The sequence below is a fragment of the Solanum verrucosum genome, unplaced genomic scaffold, assembly GCF_900185275.1.
Source record: "Solanum verrucosum unplaced genomic scaffold, falcon-dt-bn FXZP01000060.1, whole genome shotgun sequence".
NCBI classification, from domain to species: Eukaryota; Viridiplantae; Streptophyta; class Magnoliopsida; order Solanales; family Solanaceae; genus Solanum; species Solanum verrucosum.
In genome coordinates, this window is record NW_026020129.1 from 10,518,947 (window position 1) to 10,538,847 (window position 19,901).

The following is a 19,901-nucleotide window of genomic DNA, read 5'->3' on the forward strand; positions in this document are numbered from 1 at the left end:
AATTCCAAAGTGTAGCTATCATGACAGTAATCTTAACAACCATACAATCACAAGGGTTGTGGTGGAGTGATAAATATTCATTCATCTTTAATCGAGAGGTTTCGAGTTTAGGTCTCTCCATGGTATGGAATCCCCTTTGTTAGGGAGCGTTTTACCCCAATATGAACTTCCTAGCGTGAATTCAAATTTAGTCGGGCTCCAATGTGGGTACCGAAAATTTTAAAAAATCTTAACAACCCTACCAGTTACCATAAATAGCCTCCCCTTCAATAAACATAAAATTCCAATGTCTTCATAAATTTAGTGTGAAATTTCGTTTTATCTTGGATATTTTAATTGTATATCTTATTTATCTATTTTCATGATAGTTTGTCCATTTCAAGAAATAATAAGTTAAATACAATCTCTCTTTTTTTAACCATCTTTTTATAATTAAATACCCTTTATTATTTCTATTAATAAGAGAATATAGTAATTGTGTTTCAAAAATGTGGCAACAGAAACAATGACCCCCAAAAAATATAACAACCAAATAATGTGCATAAAACTAAGAATTGTCTATGAGAAAAAAAAATTAGACCAACAATATTTAGTTTGTAAGGTTGAGTAATACATGGAAAAAAAATATTAGATTCGAGTCTAACATTGTATGGGAAAGTATTTTTCAAGTGCTATATTTGCACGACTTTAAAACTTGGAACAAATTTTAAATAATAACCTAAAAAAGAAATTTACATAATCAGCCTAAAAGTTCCCTAAACATCAAATGGGCAAGTGATGATAAAAGAGAAAATTTCAGAAATAGCAAAAATAATAGACATAATAATTTTGTATAGTTATGGTTTCGGTAATTGCACTTGATAGCTATAGTTCTGTTTGCTATGGAGGTTGCGGTTTGTATATTTGCTTTGCCAATTTATATATTTCACTTGCAAATATACATACATGGTAAGTATATACAAATGAAGGCTGTGGTTTGTATATTTCGCTTGCAAATATACAAACAAGGTAAGTATATACAAAATTTTGTAGTTATACTTTTACGATTTTTCTAGAACTTCATTTGTATATTTTGCTTGCCAATATACAAACAAGGTAATTTATAATGAATTTTTCACAAATCGTATACATATACAATCAGGAACCAAATTATATAAATTCGGAATTTATACAATTGATAAATTGAATAGCAAAATTTCACGAAAATATTGATACGTATTAAAAATAATCAAAACTATAGCTATATCACATAATACACTCTATATATTTGTCATTTTGCCTAATTTCATTTTTACTTTTATAGCTATTTCTAAAATTTTCTCTATGAAATATCCAACAGGCCTAAAGCCCATCAGTACCCATCTCTAGTAAGTCCAGTCCACATGCTTGGGCCTAGCAAATAAGGACTTAGTTCTTCGTTCTTTCTCTAAATATTTTTTCACGCAGTAAGAATCATTCTTTATTATTTCGATAATCGTGTAGCTGATCATCAACTATAATATCAATTTGCGAGATAATATCTCATATGGTCACTCAACTTTAAGTTATTCACCTAGAAAGTCACTCAACTATTGATACATTACTTAAAAAGTCACCAAACTATTGATATTTTATTTAGAAAGTTGAGTGACTTTCTAAGTGAAATATCAATAGTTGAGTGAGTTTCTAAGTAAAATATCAATAGTTGAGTGACTTTTGAGTTATAAAATAAAGTTGAGTGACTTTCTAAGTGAAGTATGCAAAGTTGAGTGACCATATGAGATATTATCTCATCAATTTGCACGCGATAAATCAGCTCAAAGATAAATGATTATGATCTTAACATGGTGACACAAACTTCGATTTGAAACTCACACAATTTTTTTAAAATACCTCTTATTAGGAGTTTTCGTACATGGTATATGTTGCTTCATTTTTTTACAACTTTCAAGAAAAGAAAAATTATATTTTAGCTATTTCGACAGTTGGAGGACATCTTTTGATCAGTTAGCTGATTAACAAGAATATTTTTGAACAGAATACGTAACAAAAGATAAAATTAATCTATTTCGAATAATGTTAGAATTAATAATTAAAAGTAGTATTATGAACAATTATGCCTTCATACCCTACAACCTTGACTTGGTTGAGATAGCAGGACATTCCTTGGACCACCATATTTAAACCTTAATCAATGCTAATTATTACATATATTTAATTAATAATTAAGTGCTCTTCTTTAATTAATGCTTTAGTTTTTTCTTTTCTTTTTTATTTTTAAAAAAAGGGATTTCGATGACAAGAAGACACATGTATAATTTTCTGTGCCTTTTGTTTGACATGCTTCCTACATATTTTTTGGTATAAATTAATTACAAGTGTGATAAATTATACTCCATTTGTTCACTTTTACTCGTTACGTTTTATTTTATGATATAATCGATTTGACTAATATTCAGAATTAAAGTGATCAGTTAGATTAATTCAATAGTTTAAAATTAAAATTTAGATATTCAAAAATTATACGAAAAATGCTATAAATTGCAATATAATATGTATGTTGGTTTTAGGAATTTCATTGATATCTGATATTCTTGATTTTGTTAAAAAGACGAGAATATATATACTTGCAATGTAATGTTAAAAAATTCCTTCAATTTGTGTTGATCATAATTTAATCAATTATTTTATCACATTTTTTATTTTTTTTTAATCTTAAAACGCAAGTACATAAATGGAGGGGGATGTGAGCCTTACCTCCACACTAATAATTACTCTATGTTGTATAGTTTGGCATATTAGTGTAATTATCTATGGAATAAAGCACAATTACCTCCTTAGACTATGATCAAAATCTCAAAGGCAGTACACTTTAATTAAACTAAGGTCCTATTGTTTTTTGAATTCATTTTTCTTTTTTGTAATTTTGTACATCTTTTGACTTACGTGGCACACTCCGTGACTCTACGCAATTGAGGCGTGTGAGAGATATTTGGATGCCACGTAAGCCAAAAAGGTGTACAAACATTACAAAAAAATGGATTCATGGGGTAATAAGACCTTAGTTTAGTTAAGGTATGTCTCTAGAATTTCGATCATAGTCAAGGGCGGTTCAAAGTAATTAGAGGCCTAAAGCAAAATTTCAATTAGAGGCCTAAAATCTAAATAAACTTCATATATATTTATTTAAAAATTATTTTTCTAACTTTTTAGATGTAAATTTTTGCTTAAATTTTCTTTATAGATGATTTCTTTAAATATCTTTTTTATTATTATTAGTTTTAGGTAAGATTTTATCAATTCAACATTAGAAAACACTCTTTTACCGGGACCATTACTATATGAATTGTTAACATAATTTTTAGTAATAAGTTGACAAACTTTAAATAAAAACAAGAATTAAAATCATAGAATTTGATTCAAGAAGTTGATAACTTGGTATATCCTACTTTAATATGTTTGTTGTATTGCTTGAAAATTTAAGAAGAAATAAAAAAAGAATTTGTAATTTACTTTGTTCAACACTTTTCGACTATTGATTCATATTTTTGACCGACTATTACTCTACCTTATTAAAGATTTGAAAAAAAAAAGAATTCAAATAGATAAATAATATGAGTATTAAGTGAAAAATAATTGATTTTTTTGAATGGGATTAAGGAGAACAAAATAATATAATTTTATGTAAAAAACTTAACAAAAATTTATTCTTGATAAGAATTTGAGGATGTGCCTCAAATTATATATGCAAGGGCCGCCCCTGGTCATAGTCTAGGGTTAAAATAACTATTTTGGGTATTATCGCCAAAGCAGTTTGGATATCATATTGAAATAATTAGTAAAAGATATTACGAGAGAATTTGTCTATAATCCTATCTTTTGAGATAATAATAATATTACTAATCCTATTACTAATTCTGTCTATTGAGATAATAATAATAATAATAAATGTTACGCCTTAAGCCTTTTCTTTCTATTTTCTAACACTATATAGAGATATTTAAAAGTCAAAATTCGAAAGTTCAACGTTTAAGTTAAATTCCTTTTATTTATTCATGCATTTTCGTTGTTAATCACGTTCCTATGTATCACCTTTTTTACTTCTTTCAAAGCTAGAGGTATTCGGATCAATTCATATGCATCTTAATTATTTTATATATTTATAACTTTTTATCAACACATATAGAAGATATCTATATAACGTTATCGCTTCTTTCTTGTTCTTTAGATAATATACCATTGAAAATATATAAATATGGGTGTTTTTACTTTTTACACACGTATATATATCTTAATTTTGAAATCATTATTCCCTTTAGTTACCTTTTTTCTTTTAATAAATTGAAATGAATAACGTTGAGATAATAGTACGCAAAAAAGGTAACATGCATGCTCATGGTAGGTTAAAGAAAGTGTAAAAGCAAGAGAAGCTAGCAATGTCAACTTTCACTTTTTCTTTCCATTTGGTATTCAGTACACGCATTAGAGTTTAACTAATCAAAATTCGACCAAATAAGACGCTATTCGGAGATCCACCTTCCTACTAAAAAGAAATTTCATATTCATGATTTGAACTCAAAGCCTTTGATTAAGAAATGAACAACTCCATTCACTGCACCACATCTTTTGGTATTAACTTTCACTTTCTAATAATTATTACTCTATCCATATCAACAAAATACTTTATTATAAAATTATTTTGTCAAAAATATTGGTTTATCCAAAGGAGGTAAAATGAGTTGTACTATTTAACATATTAGTCAACAAAATTACAAGGCCTATGTGGCTACACAACATAGTCTTTCATTAGGATTTAATGTTAAGCTCAATGCATACACCAACACCTATAGAAAAAAACAAAAAAACCATAGAGTTTCCCCCATTAAAGTCTTAATTTATTTTTGCTTTTTGGCCATGGATGTTGAACTTAAACAACACAAATACTCAAAGAATCTTGAATTCAACACTCAATTCAAAGACTCTACTGATGTACACAATACAGAGTAGCAGTAGCTGTGGCAGTTACTACAGTTGAGTTAACTCAATGATAATGGGTTGTTAAGGGGGGGAAAAGAAAAGAAACAATAGAAAATTGTGTACATAGAGAGAGAGAGAGAGATGAAAAGTGGAGAAGGGACAGCAGAAAAGCAAGAAAATTTAGGGGAAAAGTTGAAGAAAATAGGGAAAAGAGGGGGACACACTACACCAGTAATACCCTTTTTGAGGCTCCAACATAATCATCAACAAAGTGTTGTTTGTGTTGTTCAAGAAAGTCATATTAAAGAAACCCCTTTTCAGAATTCTTGTGTTTCTGCTAGAAAACTTGCTGCAATTCTTTGGGAGCTTCATCAATACAAGATACCTTTTTCTGAAATGCATCATGTTAATAGTAATAATGTTCCATCTTCAAGAATTCGCCGTCTTCAGCCTTATCGCCACCATAGACACCACCTTTATGAGGATAGTAGGGTTCTTGAACATCCTGATCCTTCACCAAGTTCACCTGACCTGGTAATTTCTCTCATCTTTCTTGTATAGCTAGCTCTGTTAATGGCAAAAACCCTTTTGTTTAGTAGTGGCAGGACTTGGTAGTGTCCTTTTGACTAGATTTTCTTGATTGTTTGTGGTAAAGTTTGAATCTTTGAGGTGATTTTTGAGTGTTTTTGGATAACTTGATGTTGTTGGAGTTGCTAGTTCATCAGAATTCTCTCTATTTTTAATGGCTCTGTGAGTGGCAATTACTTTTTTGTTTAGTAGTGGCAGAGCTTGGTAGTTTAGCTAATTTTGTGTCATTTGGTGATTAAATTTTCTCGTTGTTTGTGGTAAAGTTGGAATCTTTGAGGTTACTTTTGAGCTGACTGGTGTTGTTGGAGTTGCTGATTCATCTGAATTCTCTACTTTCTTCTTTTGAAATGAAAAAAAGGAGCTATATGTCAATTACCTTTTTGTTTAATAGTGGAAGAATTTGTTAGTTTAGCTAATCTTGTGTCATTTGGAGGTTCCTTTTGATTTGATTTTCTTGATTGTTTGTGGTAAAAGTGGAATCTTTGAGGTTACTTTCGAGCTGACTGATGTGTTGGAGTTGATAGTTCATCAGAATTCTCTCCTTTTTCTTAATAAGCTCTTAAATGGCAATTACCCTTTTGTTTAATAGTGGCAGAACATGGTAGTTTAGCTAACCATGTGTCATTTAATGGATCCTTTTGATTAGATTTTCTTGATTTTTGTGCTGAAGTTGGGACCTTTGAGGTGACTGATGTTGTTGGAGTTACTGGTTTTTGCTGTCCCCTTCTGTTTCTCTGTCTCTGCTGTGCTTTGTTTTTATTTGATCTCAATTTGATCCACATGACTACTACCTTCGCCATTCTTCATCTGCCTAAGATTCTTTATTTACTCAAATACTCCCAAAATTGGTTCTATGATTCGAGTATCTTAGCGTGCAAGAGATACCTCTAGCTTTATGGTTTGTCAGCCTAGAGTTGTTGGACAGATTAACCCCGAAATAAGTTGATTGACAGCCGTGACCAAGTAGTTAGACTCTATGCCTAGTTTGTACTAAAGATTGTAACTTTGATTCCTTAGAGAATGTCAGTGTAATAAGCTTTTAAGGACCAACAAATTATTATGCCTCTAACTGGGTCTCCAGCGAGGACTGGGAAACTTGTTTAGTTATCGTGTTGTCTGATTTTGTTTTCATGATTTTTAATGCTCAGCATTCTCCATGAACATTTGTGTGTGTTTTTGCCAGCCAGGAAGTGCGGGCAGTTTGAGGCGGCATGTTGCTGCATCATTGATGCAACATCATCGATCGATTGAAAGGACTAATCATGCGATTCAACCTGTATCTCCTGCAAGCTATGGCAGTTCAATGGAGGTAAAGAGAGTGCTAATCTGCATTGATGACATCTTTACGAGTGATACTTAATTAAACTCCTCTCTAGGTCATTTCAATACAACATTTCAGTAAGGAATTTAGAGCTGATGAAAATCTCAAAGTAATTTAGGTGATAGGATTTTATACTCTTTAGCATCGAGAATCGTCAAAGACTTTAGTTGACTCTCTGCAGACATAGATCACATGTCCTACATGCTCTACTTGTTCATCATTTCAATCTTCGAAGCTTCTTTCACTGCAAACATCTTGATTGGATCATTTTATCTCATGGTTCCAGAAAGTGATTAGTAACTTAAAACATTGGCTCCATAGTATCCTCTTGGTAACTGCAGTCATCAGCTATCTGTTAACCAACATGCACAGTCTTCTTTTTAGTTCATCTTCTACGTCTGTTTTCGCCGTAGTTATTGTTAGACCAATCTAATCAATATCTGTAAACTAGTTAGCGAGGATCTATTTTCAGGAGGGTGGGTATGTTAAAAGGTGTTGGCTAAAATGAGCAAAAACATCTTTGCAATAACTCATGTGATAAATTTTTTCAGATTGCACCTTACAACGCTGCAGTTACATCGTCTAGTTCTATAGACTTGAAAGGGAGGATTGGAGAGACAAGCTACAGCCTCAAAACATCTACAGAACTTCTAAAAGTACTGAATAGAATCTGGGGCCTGGAAGAGCAGCATGCATCCAACATGTCACTCGTGAAAGCATTAAAGAAAGAATTAGACCATGCTCGAGTGCGGATCAAGGAGCTGGTGCGAGATCAGCAAGTGGATAGACACGAAATAGATGAATTGATGAAACAGATAACAGAGGATAAAGTGGTAAGGAAAAGTAAGGAGCAAGATCGAATTAGTGCTGCGGTTCAGTCTGTCAGAGATGAACTGGAAGATGAAAGAAAGCTAAGAAAACGCTCAGAGAGCTTGCATCGGAGACTGGCTAGGGAGCTGTATGAGGTGAAAACATCTCTTGCCAATGCTTCGAAAGAGTGGGACAAAGAGAAAAAGTCTCGACAACTTCTCGAAGACCTTTGTGATGAGTTTGCTTGGGGAATAAGACATTATGAACAGGAGTTGCATTCTGTAAGACATAAATCTGACAAAGATTGGACTGAAAGGACTAATAGTGATCAACTAATTCTGCACATTTCCGAAGCATGGATTGATGAACGGATGCAGACAAAAATGGAACCTCAATATGGTCAAGGTGATAAAAGCTCAATCATAGAAAAATTCAGGTCTGAAATAGAGACATTTATTAAAACTAAACAAACCGGTATCAGGAATAATGTTAACTTAGGGGATCCCACCTACCGACGAGGTTCTCTGGATTCCATCCCTCTTAATGTTGCTGGCAGCGCTCCGCAAGATGAGGGCGATGACGAAGATTCTGTTAGCAGTGATTCACATTGTTTTGAGCTGCAAAAACCAAGTGCTTCTGACTTGAGACCCTGCGAAAATGGTGCCAAGGAAAAGAGTGCTGAAGAAACAATGAGGCCTAATTACATATTGAGGAAACCTGCATTACACGAAAGGTCAAAGAGTAGCAGCATGTCCAATTTACAAGTGAAGTTTGAAGAACAGATGAACCGGGCTGCATTACCAAGTGAAAGCAGGAACGAGTTTGATGATAATGATCTAGGAGAAACTAGTGAAAAGAACCAAGTTGAAATAAGCACTTCGAACAAGTTCGAGATATGTGAAGTAACAGAAGAAGGTAGTTCTGGGAAAAAGAACAAAGCTGATGGAACTCCTGGAGTTAACTCAAACTATATGATTGATGAATTAATTAGAAGCCATTATTTATTGTCAGATAGTGGAAACATGCCACCTGAAAATGATTATGAGTTAGCTTCTTATGGTACTTCTGTTAGAAGGGCTCGAGCTAGTCCTGTCAGGCAATGGACGGAGAAGCTTCCCTCACATGAGAACATATCCGAGTCATCAACTAAATTGCCACCAGATTTGAAGGAGAACACTTTGAAGGCCAAGTTAATGGAAGCAAGAACAAGGGGTCAACGTTCACGATCACGATTGAAAGGTACCAAGATCTCCCTCTAGTTCTACAATCAAATGCTTTGGTAGCTTGAAACATTTTATTGCATGCCACGAGGATCTGTGCTATGTGAATATTTTAATTCGTTCCTAATAACCACGAGATGATACACGTATTTGGACAACATAAAACGAGACGAATTCAAGATATTGGTTTTCTGAGTCCCAACGGATCCTTTTATAACGATGGACGAGATGACAAGTTCAAACGCAACAGAATATCCGTCAGTGCTATGTTTGAGTTCCTCTGCAGATTTTTGAGGTTTTCTGTTTAGATGATAAATGTTACATTAGCTGCACATCATGTACATTTCTCAGAAAGGTACTACAATGGTCCTTTTAATTATATGTTGAATGCTTCTTGTCTAGGCCACTTGAATGATTTCTGTACCTTTAATGTTTCATTGAGTACATCATGTTACATGAGAAACTTGCTTCTAAATTACATAGGATTCTTATTCTGTGGTGGTGGTTGGGGGGGGTCCCCATATATAATTGATAGTGTTTTGTTATATAAGTCTACAACAACTGTGCATAGGGTATATGTTAAGTACAACGTCATAATCAAACAAATTCTGGTGCTTGTATGGGTGGGAGGTAGCATGTACCCACTGGAATAGTCGAGGTGGACATAAGCTAGTTCAAACACCACCATCTGTTGGGAGGTAGCAGGTACCAAATGAAATAGCCGAGGTGCACGCAAGTCTGAAGTTCTTGAGCATTTGTATAAGGAATGAATGCTACGAATGCTCTTTTTTTCCCTAATTCATTTTGTGTGAGAAGCTGTGATCCAACTTCTTTCGCCTTGAACAACTCCGGTCCTTTTGAATATGTTAAATGGCTACTCCAAGGTAAAGGAAATTCAAAAAACAAATTGATTTTTTTAAAATCATGGTAAAAAGATCCCTTTTGAGCAAAGTCTTTATATGAGAAAAATGTTAGAATACAGTCAACTTTATTTTATGATAAAAATGTAAGAATGTGGTCTTTTTTGTGTGTGTAAGCCACTGCAAATATTAAAGAATATTGTAATGAGCAGATATTAAATCCAATTTAACCTTGTTGGAAAAGGTAATTAAAATCGAAATGGGGCCTAAAATAGGTACATTTGCATAAATTAGGAGGAAATGACATTGATAGTTATAATTAGCAATAAATAGCCCAACATTAATTAGCATTTCATAGATAAATAAAAAATAAGCACAAAATGGCCCAAATTAATAAATGACATTTTAATAGTTTTTTTTTGTTTTCCTCGTATAACCAATATCACTAAACAACAAAAATAACGAAAACATAAAAAATTATATACAATACGTAATCGCCTAAAAACGTAAATTATGTATTTTCATATATATTTTTGTTCGTTACTTGATTAAAAAAAATCAATTGTATACTTGATTGTATATAGGTAGAAGAATGGTGTATTCATTCACTTAGTATTAGTATACATTTATAGCTATGTTATCCCCTCTAGTGTATACATATTAAAAAATCAAACACTTTATGTATTCATTCACTTATCATATGTATACACTGCATTGAAGATTTTGTTTTAATCATGAACATCATGTATGCATTGCATTCATGTATACATATCTGTGTATTCATTCTCTCAAAATTTGTATACATTCCAAATTCTTTCTTCAGTAAATGAGAATTTCACGTGGAATATAAAAATGCTCAATAGCAAACACACAAGTCGAATCGAATAACGAGAAGAACTTACATGGCTTTAAATTTTAGAGTTATGGATGTAGAATCCACAAAATTAGAATTAGAATCCCCATTTTTATGAATAATCCTAGGATAACTTTCTTAAACATGACAATTGATACCCACAATTAATTACTATTACATAAATTTTTACCTAAATTAGATATAACTTTCAATTTCAAAAATTAAAACCCCAAAAAAAGTTGAACGACAATACAAGAGGGGATCAAACATAGGCTAACAATTAGAGAAATTGACGGGTAGACATCAACAAACCATCAAGAATTTAAAAGCGAAAGAGAAAAAAATACACTATGGACGAATATTTTTATAGAATTCAATATGTAAAACTAATAAACAAGAAAGTAAATCATCTTTTATTCAAATTAATGAAGAAGAAGAATTGAATAAATATTTACATAATCAATAAAAAAAACATCATTCAAAAGAATCGTGTGTGTATGGGAAAGAAGAGAAAAAAAAAAGCAGAAAAAAACCACTTCCCAATAAAAAAGGACATTATGCTGCCACCTCCTAAAATTATTTAATTTAATTAAAAAAAAACTTCCCAACACGTGGGCTACTAATTGCAAAATTTAATTTTTAAAAACCTTTTTTTGTCAAGAAAATAAAAGATGGCTATATGTTGCCAATTAGTAAAATGGGATGTCATGCTGTTCCATTTTTTCATAAATTAGCCCTCTACATTTCAACTTTTTCACTTTTAGTTTATAGTCCAACTTGTTATTTTTAAGTATTTTATTTTTAATAAAATGGGCTTATTTGGGCCTTACTCAACAACAGTCAAAAAACATGGAACAATCAAAACACTTATTATGTATTAAACGGTTTTAATTTCTAGCTTGCCACGTGTTCCTCTGTTAGCCTTAGAAGCTAATTTTTTTCAAAGCAATGATGATTTTGACATATTTCAGGTAATATAGGACCATTTTCTGTGTTCAATTTCATAAATCATAATAACATTATTATTATAATCAGATAGATAATTTTAATATTATTATGCTCTCTCATGTTTTTGCTTGCGATATGTATTAATTAATTGCTCTATTATGCTCTTGCTTTAGTTGGACAAAGATTATGAAATCTTAACTTAGCTAGTGGAGTTGACTAAATATGATTTTTTAGAAACTTTGTCGAAGACAAATCTATATGATATCTTATTGAAATGGGCATATTTATGTTGCATGATTCTTGAATTTATTTTGTAATTATACATCATTAGTGGACCAAAAGTTCCATTACGTAGTCTTAATTACCCTTCCTATAACAATTTAACAACCAACTCCAAACTTTAAAGGAGATATTTTAGTCAATCGTTTATTATTTAGGATGATACGCTTATCATTATGCCGAACGTTATGACTGATAGTAAAGTCCATCAAGCCAGCTTCATATTCGATCATGACTCCGACCTGGTCACCTGGGTCACCCCAACCTCTCGAGTCTTCGTGGTCTTGTCATAGGTAGGATGTTGGTGTTACCAAACAATCTCTCTCCCAACACCTGCCTCATGCAACATGTTGCTCTGGGTAATCGAATTCATGATCTTGGCTCTAATACTACTTATCACAAGAACGTTTTTCAAATACTAAACAGGACGAGGTTTATCCCCGCGCGGCAGCTAACATCAAGAGTTGGAGACTATAAGGGGTTATTTGGTTATATCATGAAGAAATAGATAAGGATATTTTATGAATCGAGATATCCCTTGAAATTAGTTAATCACTTTCTATATGGTATATATACTTAATCTTATCATTTTAGTACAAAATATATCTTGGGACTAATTAATGCTCAGAATCAAACACTGAATAAAATAATCTCTTATTTTATTTCGATATTGTTATCCCTTATACCACCTACTAAAAGATCATTAACATTAATTATTTATTATGTGATAGAAGAGACTAGAAAACACCATTTGTAAATTCATTTTTGGTGCTAGGTAGTTGAGGCCCACTACTAGTTTTGACTTTTTTTCTTGAATTTGTTTATATTAATTACCAATTACAATATGGATTTGCAACACTTGACTATATACTGTTCAAGATAAGAGATGATGCTTGAAAAGACAGTAGTGATTAATGAACTAATCAAGTTTTTTTTTCTCTTAATGGGTTAAAATACATAGGCCCCATTATATAAAGGTAAATCAAACTTTAAAATCTTCCATGTCTTGAAACCAACCAGCAAAAAATAATTTTCTATGTCAAATCACCAGTCATATCTAAGGAATTTTTTTCGTTTATGTGATACTTTTTTGCTTGTTCATAAATTAAATTATGTGAATCTTAATAATATTTTAAAATTTATAAATTATTTTTATGGAAGAAAGATTGAGAAAACTTTTATTCTAACTAGGAAAATTATAAATTAACTAGTATAGAGACTACCTTTGAATAGACTTTAGGTGTATTCGATATTGGGGAAAAAAAATTCATAATTTTTTTATATTCGATTGATAAAAAAAATTGGATAATAGTTTTTTTAAAAATAAACTCAAAAAAGAAGAAAATGACTTTTTTTTAATGAAAGTAGAAAAAACAAGTTTCACAAGTAGATTTCAGGTTAATTGTGTCAGTCTCACGTACCCTTCCATGATTATCCACCATTTCCATCGGCCATTGTATTTGTTAAGATTATAAACAAATGTTTTAAGATAGTATTTCTTACTTACATATCAAATGTAAATAAAAATCTTTTCTTTTTTATAAATATTTATCGTCGAAGTATTTTCCTCCGTACCAAATACACCCTTTGTGTTGGTTAAAGATGGTGCATATCCTTCAATTATAAACTTTTAGATTATTTTTTTGTTGAATTATGGGGAAGTAGGACCAAAGCCCTATTTAGCATAGTTTTGTTCGAGTTTTGTGATGCATATCCTAAATAACAAAATGTTCAAGAATTTATTTAAATCAAGTTAAAACAAATATATAAAAATAAAAATGTCAATCTTTCAAAGATTCTTTTTTGAGGAAAGGAGAAATAATATGGGGTACTTGTCAGGCACTGAAGAAAATAATTAAAAACCAGCTCATATTTACAATTTAATTTCAGCCTTGCATCGTGTCATTAGATAAGTATTGCGATTAAATCAGCTAAAAAAAAATGTCCATTAAAATATTAAAATTATAAGAACTTGTTAAGTAATTCTTAAATGTTTCTACTTTTCTCGATGAAATAATAATTATAGTGAATGTTAATATTTCAATTAAAGTATTAAAATGTTGAAGTCCTATTTGATTTGAAATGTGATTAGTTGGTCAAGATTATCAATATCAATTGTATACATTAATAAAAAGTTGATAAACATTTATGAAATATAAAAATAATATATAGAAATAAAAACGAAATTTACAACACGTCTCATTCCACAAATGTATATTATGGAAAAGAATAATCGAACATAACATAACAATATAAAGGAAAAAGTATACAAAAAGGACAAGAAAAAAGGTCGGACAAGAAAAGGAAAATTTGTACAACTTTATTTTTTTGGTTTCCCATCCGTGTCCGATACCACTCAGAATAAAACACTTTCTAATAAAAGTGATTTCATACTCGAAGAATTTAAACTCAAGATCTTTAATTAAGAATATAGAAATGCTTTGTTACACCAAGAACAAAAAAAAAAAAAAATTGTATTTGAGCTTCATCATCATGTAATATATATCTCAGCAATATAATAATAATAAAATATCCATTGGAGAGCTTCAGAAAAACCCTAAACACCCTTGAGCTTCAAAGTCATCGGAATTTGAAATTTATGAGTCCTGAAATTGTCACCGAATTCATACTCCGTTTTGATCACTGAATTAATAATTAAATATTCATATTGTAAATATAAAGTCTAAACAAAAAACTATTGGATTTATTCGAACCCGTACCTAATATGGTAGCTCCGCTCCAGCTTTAATAGATAAAGCTTCACATAAAAACAGCTCAAGGTTAAATGAGGATCAGGGCAAATATAAGCTGCAATTAAAAAAAAGATAAAGATATTAATTAGTGTGTAAACCTTAATTAATTAACCAAGAAAATTTCAAGTGTATATTTAACCCTAGCAAGTTAATTAAACCATGCATGACCACTACTATATATGTTTAATTTGTCGAATAAATATTAGGTACTCGATAAAATAATCGATATGAAAAAAGGTAAGAGGGAGCTCCCTTCAGTCCAAGTACAGGAAGCTCAAGACTCAACTTGTACTCCCGCTTCATTCACTCAGCTGCTGAGGTGGCATTCGACTATCAAGACCTCAACATTTGGATGAATGAGTCGGCAGCAAATTGAACCCTATCGCCCCCCGTGTGTGGACCGAAGAAAGCTCTCTTCATATATATATCCAATCAGATAACAATAATTATTACGCCTCAATCAGATACACTTCGTTCCACTTAATACTATAAAAACTTAACCCTATAACACAAGACATTTGCATATTAATTTTTTTTTTTTTATGTAGATGATATGAGAGAAATATATGCTAAGAGGTAAAGAGGAAATGTGGAGTACTAGCTAGGTGTTAAGCTCATGAGATTTATTAGAAGAAGAAATGGGATTTATATAAGCAAGGGAAAAGGCAATGACAAGACAAATATATGATGGCTAATTAATTAAAATATTGATAATGTATTTTTTTTTATTATTATATATATTATTATATGGAACAAAGTTATTCATATTCTTCATTTTATTTTTTAAATTATTTTTTGTTGGTTGCCTTGCTTAGCTAGCCTTTGTATTGTACACTCCTTCCAATCTTTATGCATTATGGAAAAGCCCATCACTTCCTTTGCATATGCTTTGCTTTTTATGATTTTAATATTGAAAATATATGCATTAAAATATACCGTTAAATCTTTTTATAACCATCATTATTTATACTAATATTTCATTATAACGATTTAAATTGTTTTTTTTTTCATGTTATCTATAATCAGTGGCGAACCTATGTTGTGACTTATGGGTGCTTAAGCACTGATTGCCTTTTGTGACAACATTATTATTTATGTACAAAATTTAGTAAATCAATAAAATATATTAACTGAGCACCCATTATATGTAGCAATTTCCAAACTAAAAATAGTTAAGCATCCATGATACAAAATTTATGAATCCGCTACTGTCTATAATAACATTTTGTTATCATAGCAATCACACAATATCTGAACAAATAATATTGTTATACAAAAATTTGACCAATATGGAGCATAGGCAAGAAAAGGAAAAATAATGAGAGCATGCACTGACAATTAATCAACCACTTATATCATTTGATGTTGGGAATAGTATTTGTTTTTGTGAAAGTGTTGGTCAACCATTTATCACTAATTCCCTCAATTTTTTTCTTTAAATTCTACATAAACTGCATATAATAATTAAGCTTTTATATCTGTTAATGGGAAATTTAGGTCGAATAATAATAGGACATTGACTATGTTATCCTGTATACACACCAAAAGTGGACACATAGTTAGAGAGGAGGATTGTCCAAATTTTATAAGAAATTTAAGGATCTTGTCTCGATTCGATGTGAGATGATCTTTCGATCAACACCACTCTCACATCCAAATATGAATATTCTTTATCTGAAGCTCCACTGTCCATTATAGAAAAGTTGAACTTAATTACTCTTACATACGTTGCATCTCTATGTAAAAGGTTATTTTTACGACTTCAACTCGTGATTTTCTGGTCCGACGAGGATAACTTTTTTCATATGCCTACTACTGATTAAATTAACCAACTCTGTTGATAACAATGATAGATATAGTATTATATATTAATCCTTAGTTAGCAAAAAGATTAAGCACCTAAGACAAACCACTTTTGATGTACAGAAAAACTCTAAAGATTCCATAATAGACCCTAATTAGCTCTTCCTTGATTAGGGCCAATTAGTATAATCCTAGTTTGACAATTACTCTTAGTAGCCTTTTTGTTATGTTCATTCTTGTCTCTACGTGTGTCTAGCCTACTCCTTTTATATAGATAACAATAAATTGATCTTATAATTTTTAATTAATATCAAGATTACATGTGTTAGAATGCAATTTTTTTTATTTGTTTATTAAAATACACATTTTCTTTTAATATACTCTTTTATTACATTATTGAAATTTCAAATTCGAGATCTAAGAATAGAGAAACTTCTAATAACTAGAAATCTACCTTTTTATTATTACATATATAATATAGATTTCATGCAAACTAAATCTATATTAATCAGATCAATAAATATAGAAACATTAATTTTTTTTATGTGTGGTAGTTCATTTCATATAATTGATCACCCTAAATAATGCACCTTGCCACTAGACAAATACCTCCAAAAGCTTGTGCAGTAGGGAATTTAAATTTACACTATATTTAGAATGATACTATTGAAATAGAATTAAATAAATGGAATATTCAATCATTGAAGTTCTTAATAATTTGAGGAGAAAATGCTAGCTATTTTAATTTACATGGTCACTCTTTTAATTTAACCTTCTTTTGAAATTAATTGGACTCTTTAATATCTTGCGATCTTCTTTTTTGAGCTAACTTTTGAGGTTGAGTTAGACAAATTCCTTTAAACATATTATTCGAGTTGAGCTTCCAATACTACGCCCCCAAATAGATTGTTCAAGCATTTAGTACCAGACACTGTTTAAACGTGCAGGGACATGGATGTAGACTTCCACATCAAAGGGAGATCCGACGAGATGAATTCTTATATATATAGTCTTGAACGACCTTCTTTATCTTAAGCTACCTTAGAATAGAAAAACTATTTTCGACCGCTCAAAATAACCTCACAATATCCCTATGATGAAAAAAGAACTTTAATAAAGTACACATATATTCCTGTCAAGCACAATTATTCGAGCTATAAATATATTAAAAAAATTATATCAGAATTCTGAACCCACATATCTCTGTTGGCCACAATATTTTGAAGTCCAAAGCATATCTTCCTCCCTTCCCCCACCATTTGGAAGGGAAAAAAAGTGGAAATAATTTGGCTTTGTATGAGCCATTTTATAACTATTTAAGTCATATACATCGTTAATATTATTTTATATTAAGTTATTAATGAATTTAACACGTAATAATAGTTAGTTACCATTTCATCATCAATTATTTATACATAAATGTATCATTAAATTTGATTTTATCTATTATTTATGCATCATTCAACTTTAAGTGTGCCTAAGTAAACATGCGTAACATGTGTTTGTAGGTCAGATTTTTCTCTCAATTATTTTACTGATCATATTCTCTCTATCCCAATTATCAAAACGTTTGTTGACAGAAGCTACAGACTTGAAATGAACAGTGAAAAAATAATAATTTTGCAGGCTAGATGTAACAAAAGCTAGAAATTAAAGATCAAGAAGAAATGCTAACCTGAGTTTTATGGTACAGTAGTGGACTGCTCTATTTTTAATTAGAGATATTTCGAATTTGAATTTTGAATATATATTTCTCAACTTTGTCGTTTGGAGCTGATATGTCCTTTGTATATATGTGAGTCATTTGTATAACAATAGGGGTATATATATGTCACTTTCATAACGAGGTGTATGTTAGCTCTAAATAACAAAATTGAGGAGTATATTAGACAGAGGCGGAGCTAGGTGAGGGTTTATGAGTTCGGACGAACCCAACAACTTTTCTGTAGACCCTATATTTGTATTAGAAAATTAATTAAATATTTATGTATATTAATTTGTGAACCCTAATAAAGTTGATTGACGGTTATTATCAAAATTTAGAACCTCAAACTCTTAATCCTCGCTTCGCCTCTGATATTAGACCCTTTTCCCTAGAAAAAATCTTGTTGGAGTGTCACTCCCGAATGGGTCCTGCAATATGCGATCCAAATTTATTCGAAGCTCTAATATAGGTTCCGAACACTAGGTGAGAATTTAAAAAAAATAAAACTCAGAAGAAATAAGTTTATGGATTCTTCTATATTTCTGAAGTATGTAATGTACTTTATCTGTTGAATTACAACCGGATATTTTACCTGATTTTTTTACCAGTTTTTATTTTATTAATAATAATTTAATTCTGCAACTTTATATATTCTCTGAAATATTTACTGTATTTATTTTTTATTTCTTCTTCATCATCATTATTATAACCTGTTAAATCCAACCATCAATTCAATTACCAGCAAATTACACAACTGCCCACATGCCATTGTCTTTTTTTCTTCTAAGTTTTCATTTCATCAACTCATTATTATTCTTTTTTCTGCATTTTGTGTCATTCTCTAGTCTTTACTATTTTAAATTTTTAGTTACAACTTAACAACAATTGGAATTGGAAAAATTGGACAATTAGTTACACTTCATGGAAATGGAAATAACCTAGTTTCTTTAGGTGACTGCAATTAGAATTCGACCAAATTTAAATTTATGTTATTAAAGTTTACATCGAGGTTGTTTTTTTTACCTAAAAGTATTTTTGTTATTCTCTTGGTTGCAATTTATGTAAATGGTTTTCGTGAGTCTTTTCCTATTCTTTTGACTTTAATATTTGAAGTTATTTTTAAACATAGAATTAAAATCTTTCTTTATTATTTTTTGATAGATTTTTCTAGAGTCTTTTCAAATTCTCCAATTTCACTAGGGGTTTGAAAAGTATAAGAATGTATATTAGAAGTTTATAATTAGGGGTGACAAAATTGATACATATAATATGATCCATCCAATTCGCTTAAGTTTGGATAGATACCCTAGTTTACTTGACTTGTATGTTTTTGAAAAGTTTTATGAGGTACCTTATTTCAAAATACATAGACTACAATAATTATATGAAACTTAACATGTAATTGAAATTCAAGAAAAATGACTGAATTTTAGACATATGACACAAGATATTTTATTTGAAGGCTTTGTAGTGTCGAGTCTGATTTCAAATATCACATAAAGTTATTCTGAAATTGATAAACTTACAAATTATACGCACTACGAGTATGCCTTAAATTATGATCCAAAAAGACTAGATACAAGTGTTGTTTGAATAGTTTTCAAAAGAAATTCCATTTAGAAAATATTTCCTACCTTTTTGTTGGAAAATAGAACAAAACTTTTCCACAAGCACCATTAATCTCTTCCCTTGAAACTATAATTTGGTTCAAAAATATTATACACCATGTGTAATTTATTTTATTTTAGCTTCTTGAAGCAAAAAGAAAAGGAATAAGGAATTTCATTATTCTAATGCTATATGAT

At 30.5% G+C, this 19,901-nt stretch overlaps 1 protein-coding gene across 1 annotated transcript; it reads left to right on the plus strand.

Annotated features, from left to right (window-relative positions):
* The first annotated feature begins 4,808 nt into the window (after nt 1-4,808).
* On the plus strand, nt 4,809-9,048 carry LOC125826270 (uncharacterized protein At5g41620-like). Its single transcript, XM_049505592.1, has 3 exons — nt 4,809-5,490; nt 6,728-6,853; nt 7,417-9,048. Exons 1-3 carry the CDS (start codon nt 5,098-5,100, stop codon nt 8,932-8,934), a joined length of 2,037 nt encoding a protein of 678 aa, XP_049361549.1. The 5' UTR covers nt 4,809-5,097; the 3' UTR covers nt 8,935-9,048.
* Nucleotides 9,049-19,901: the final 10,853 nt, after the last annotated feature.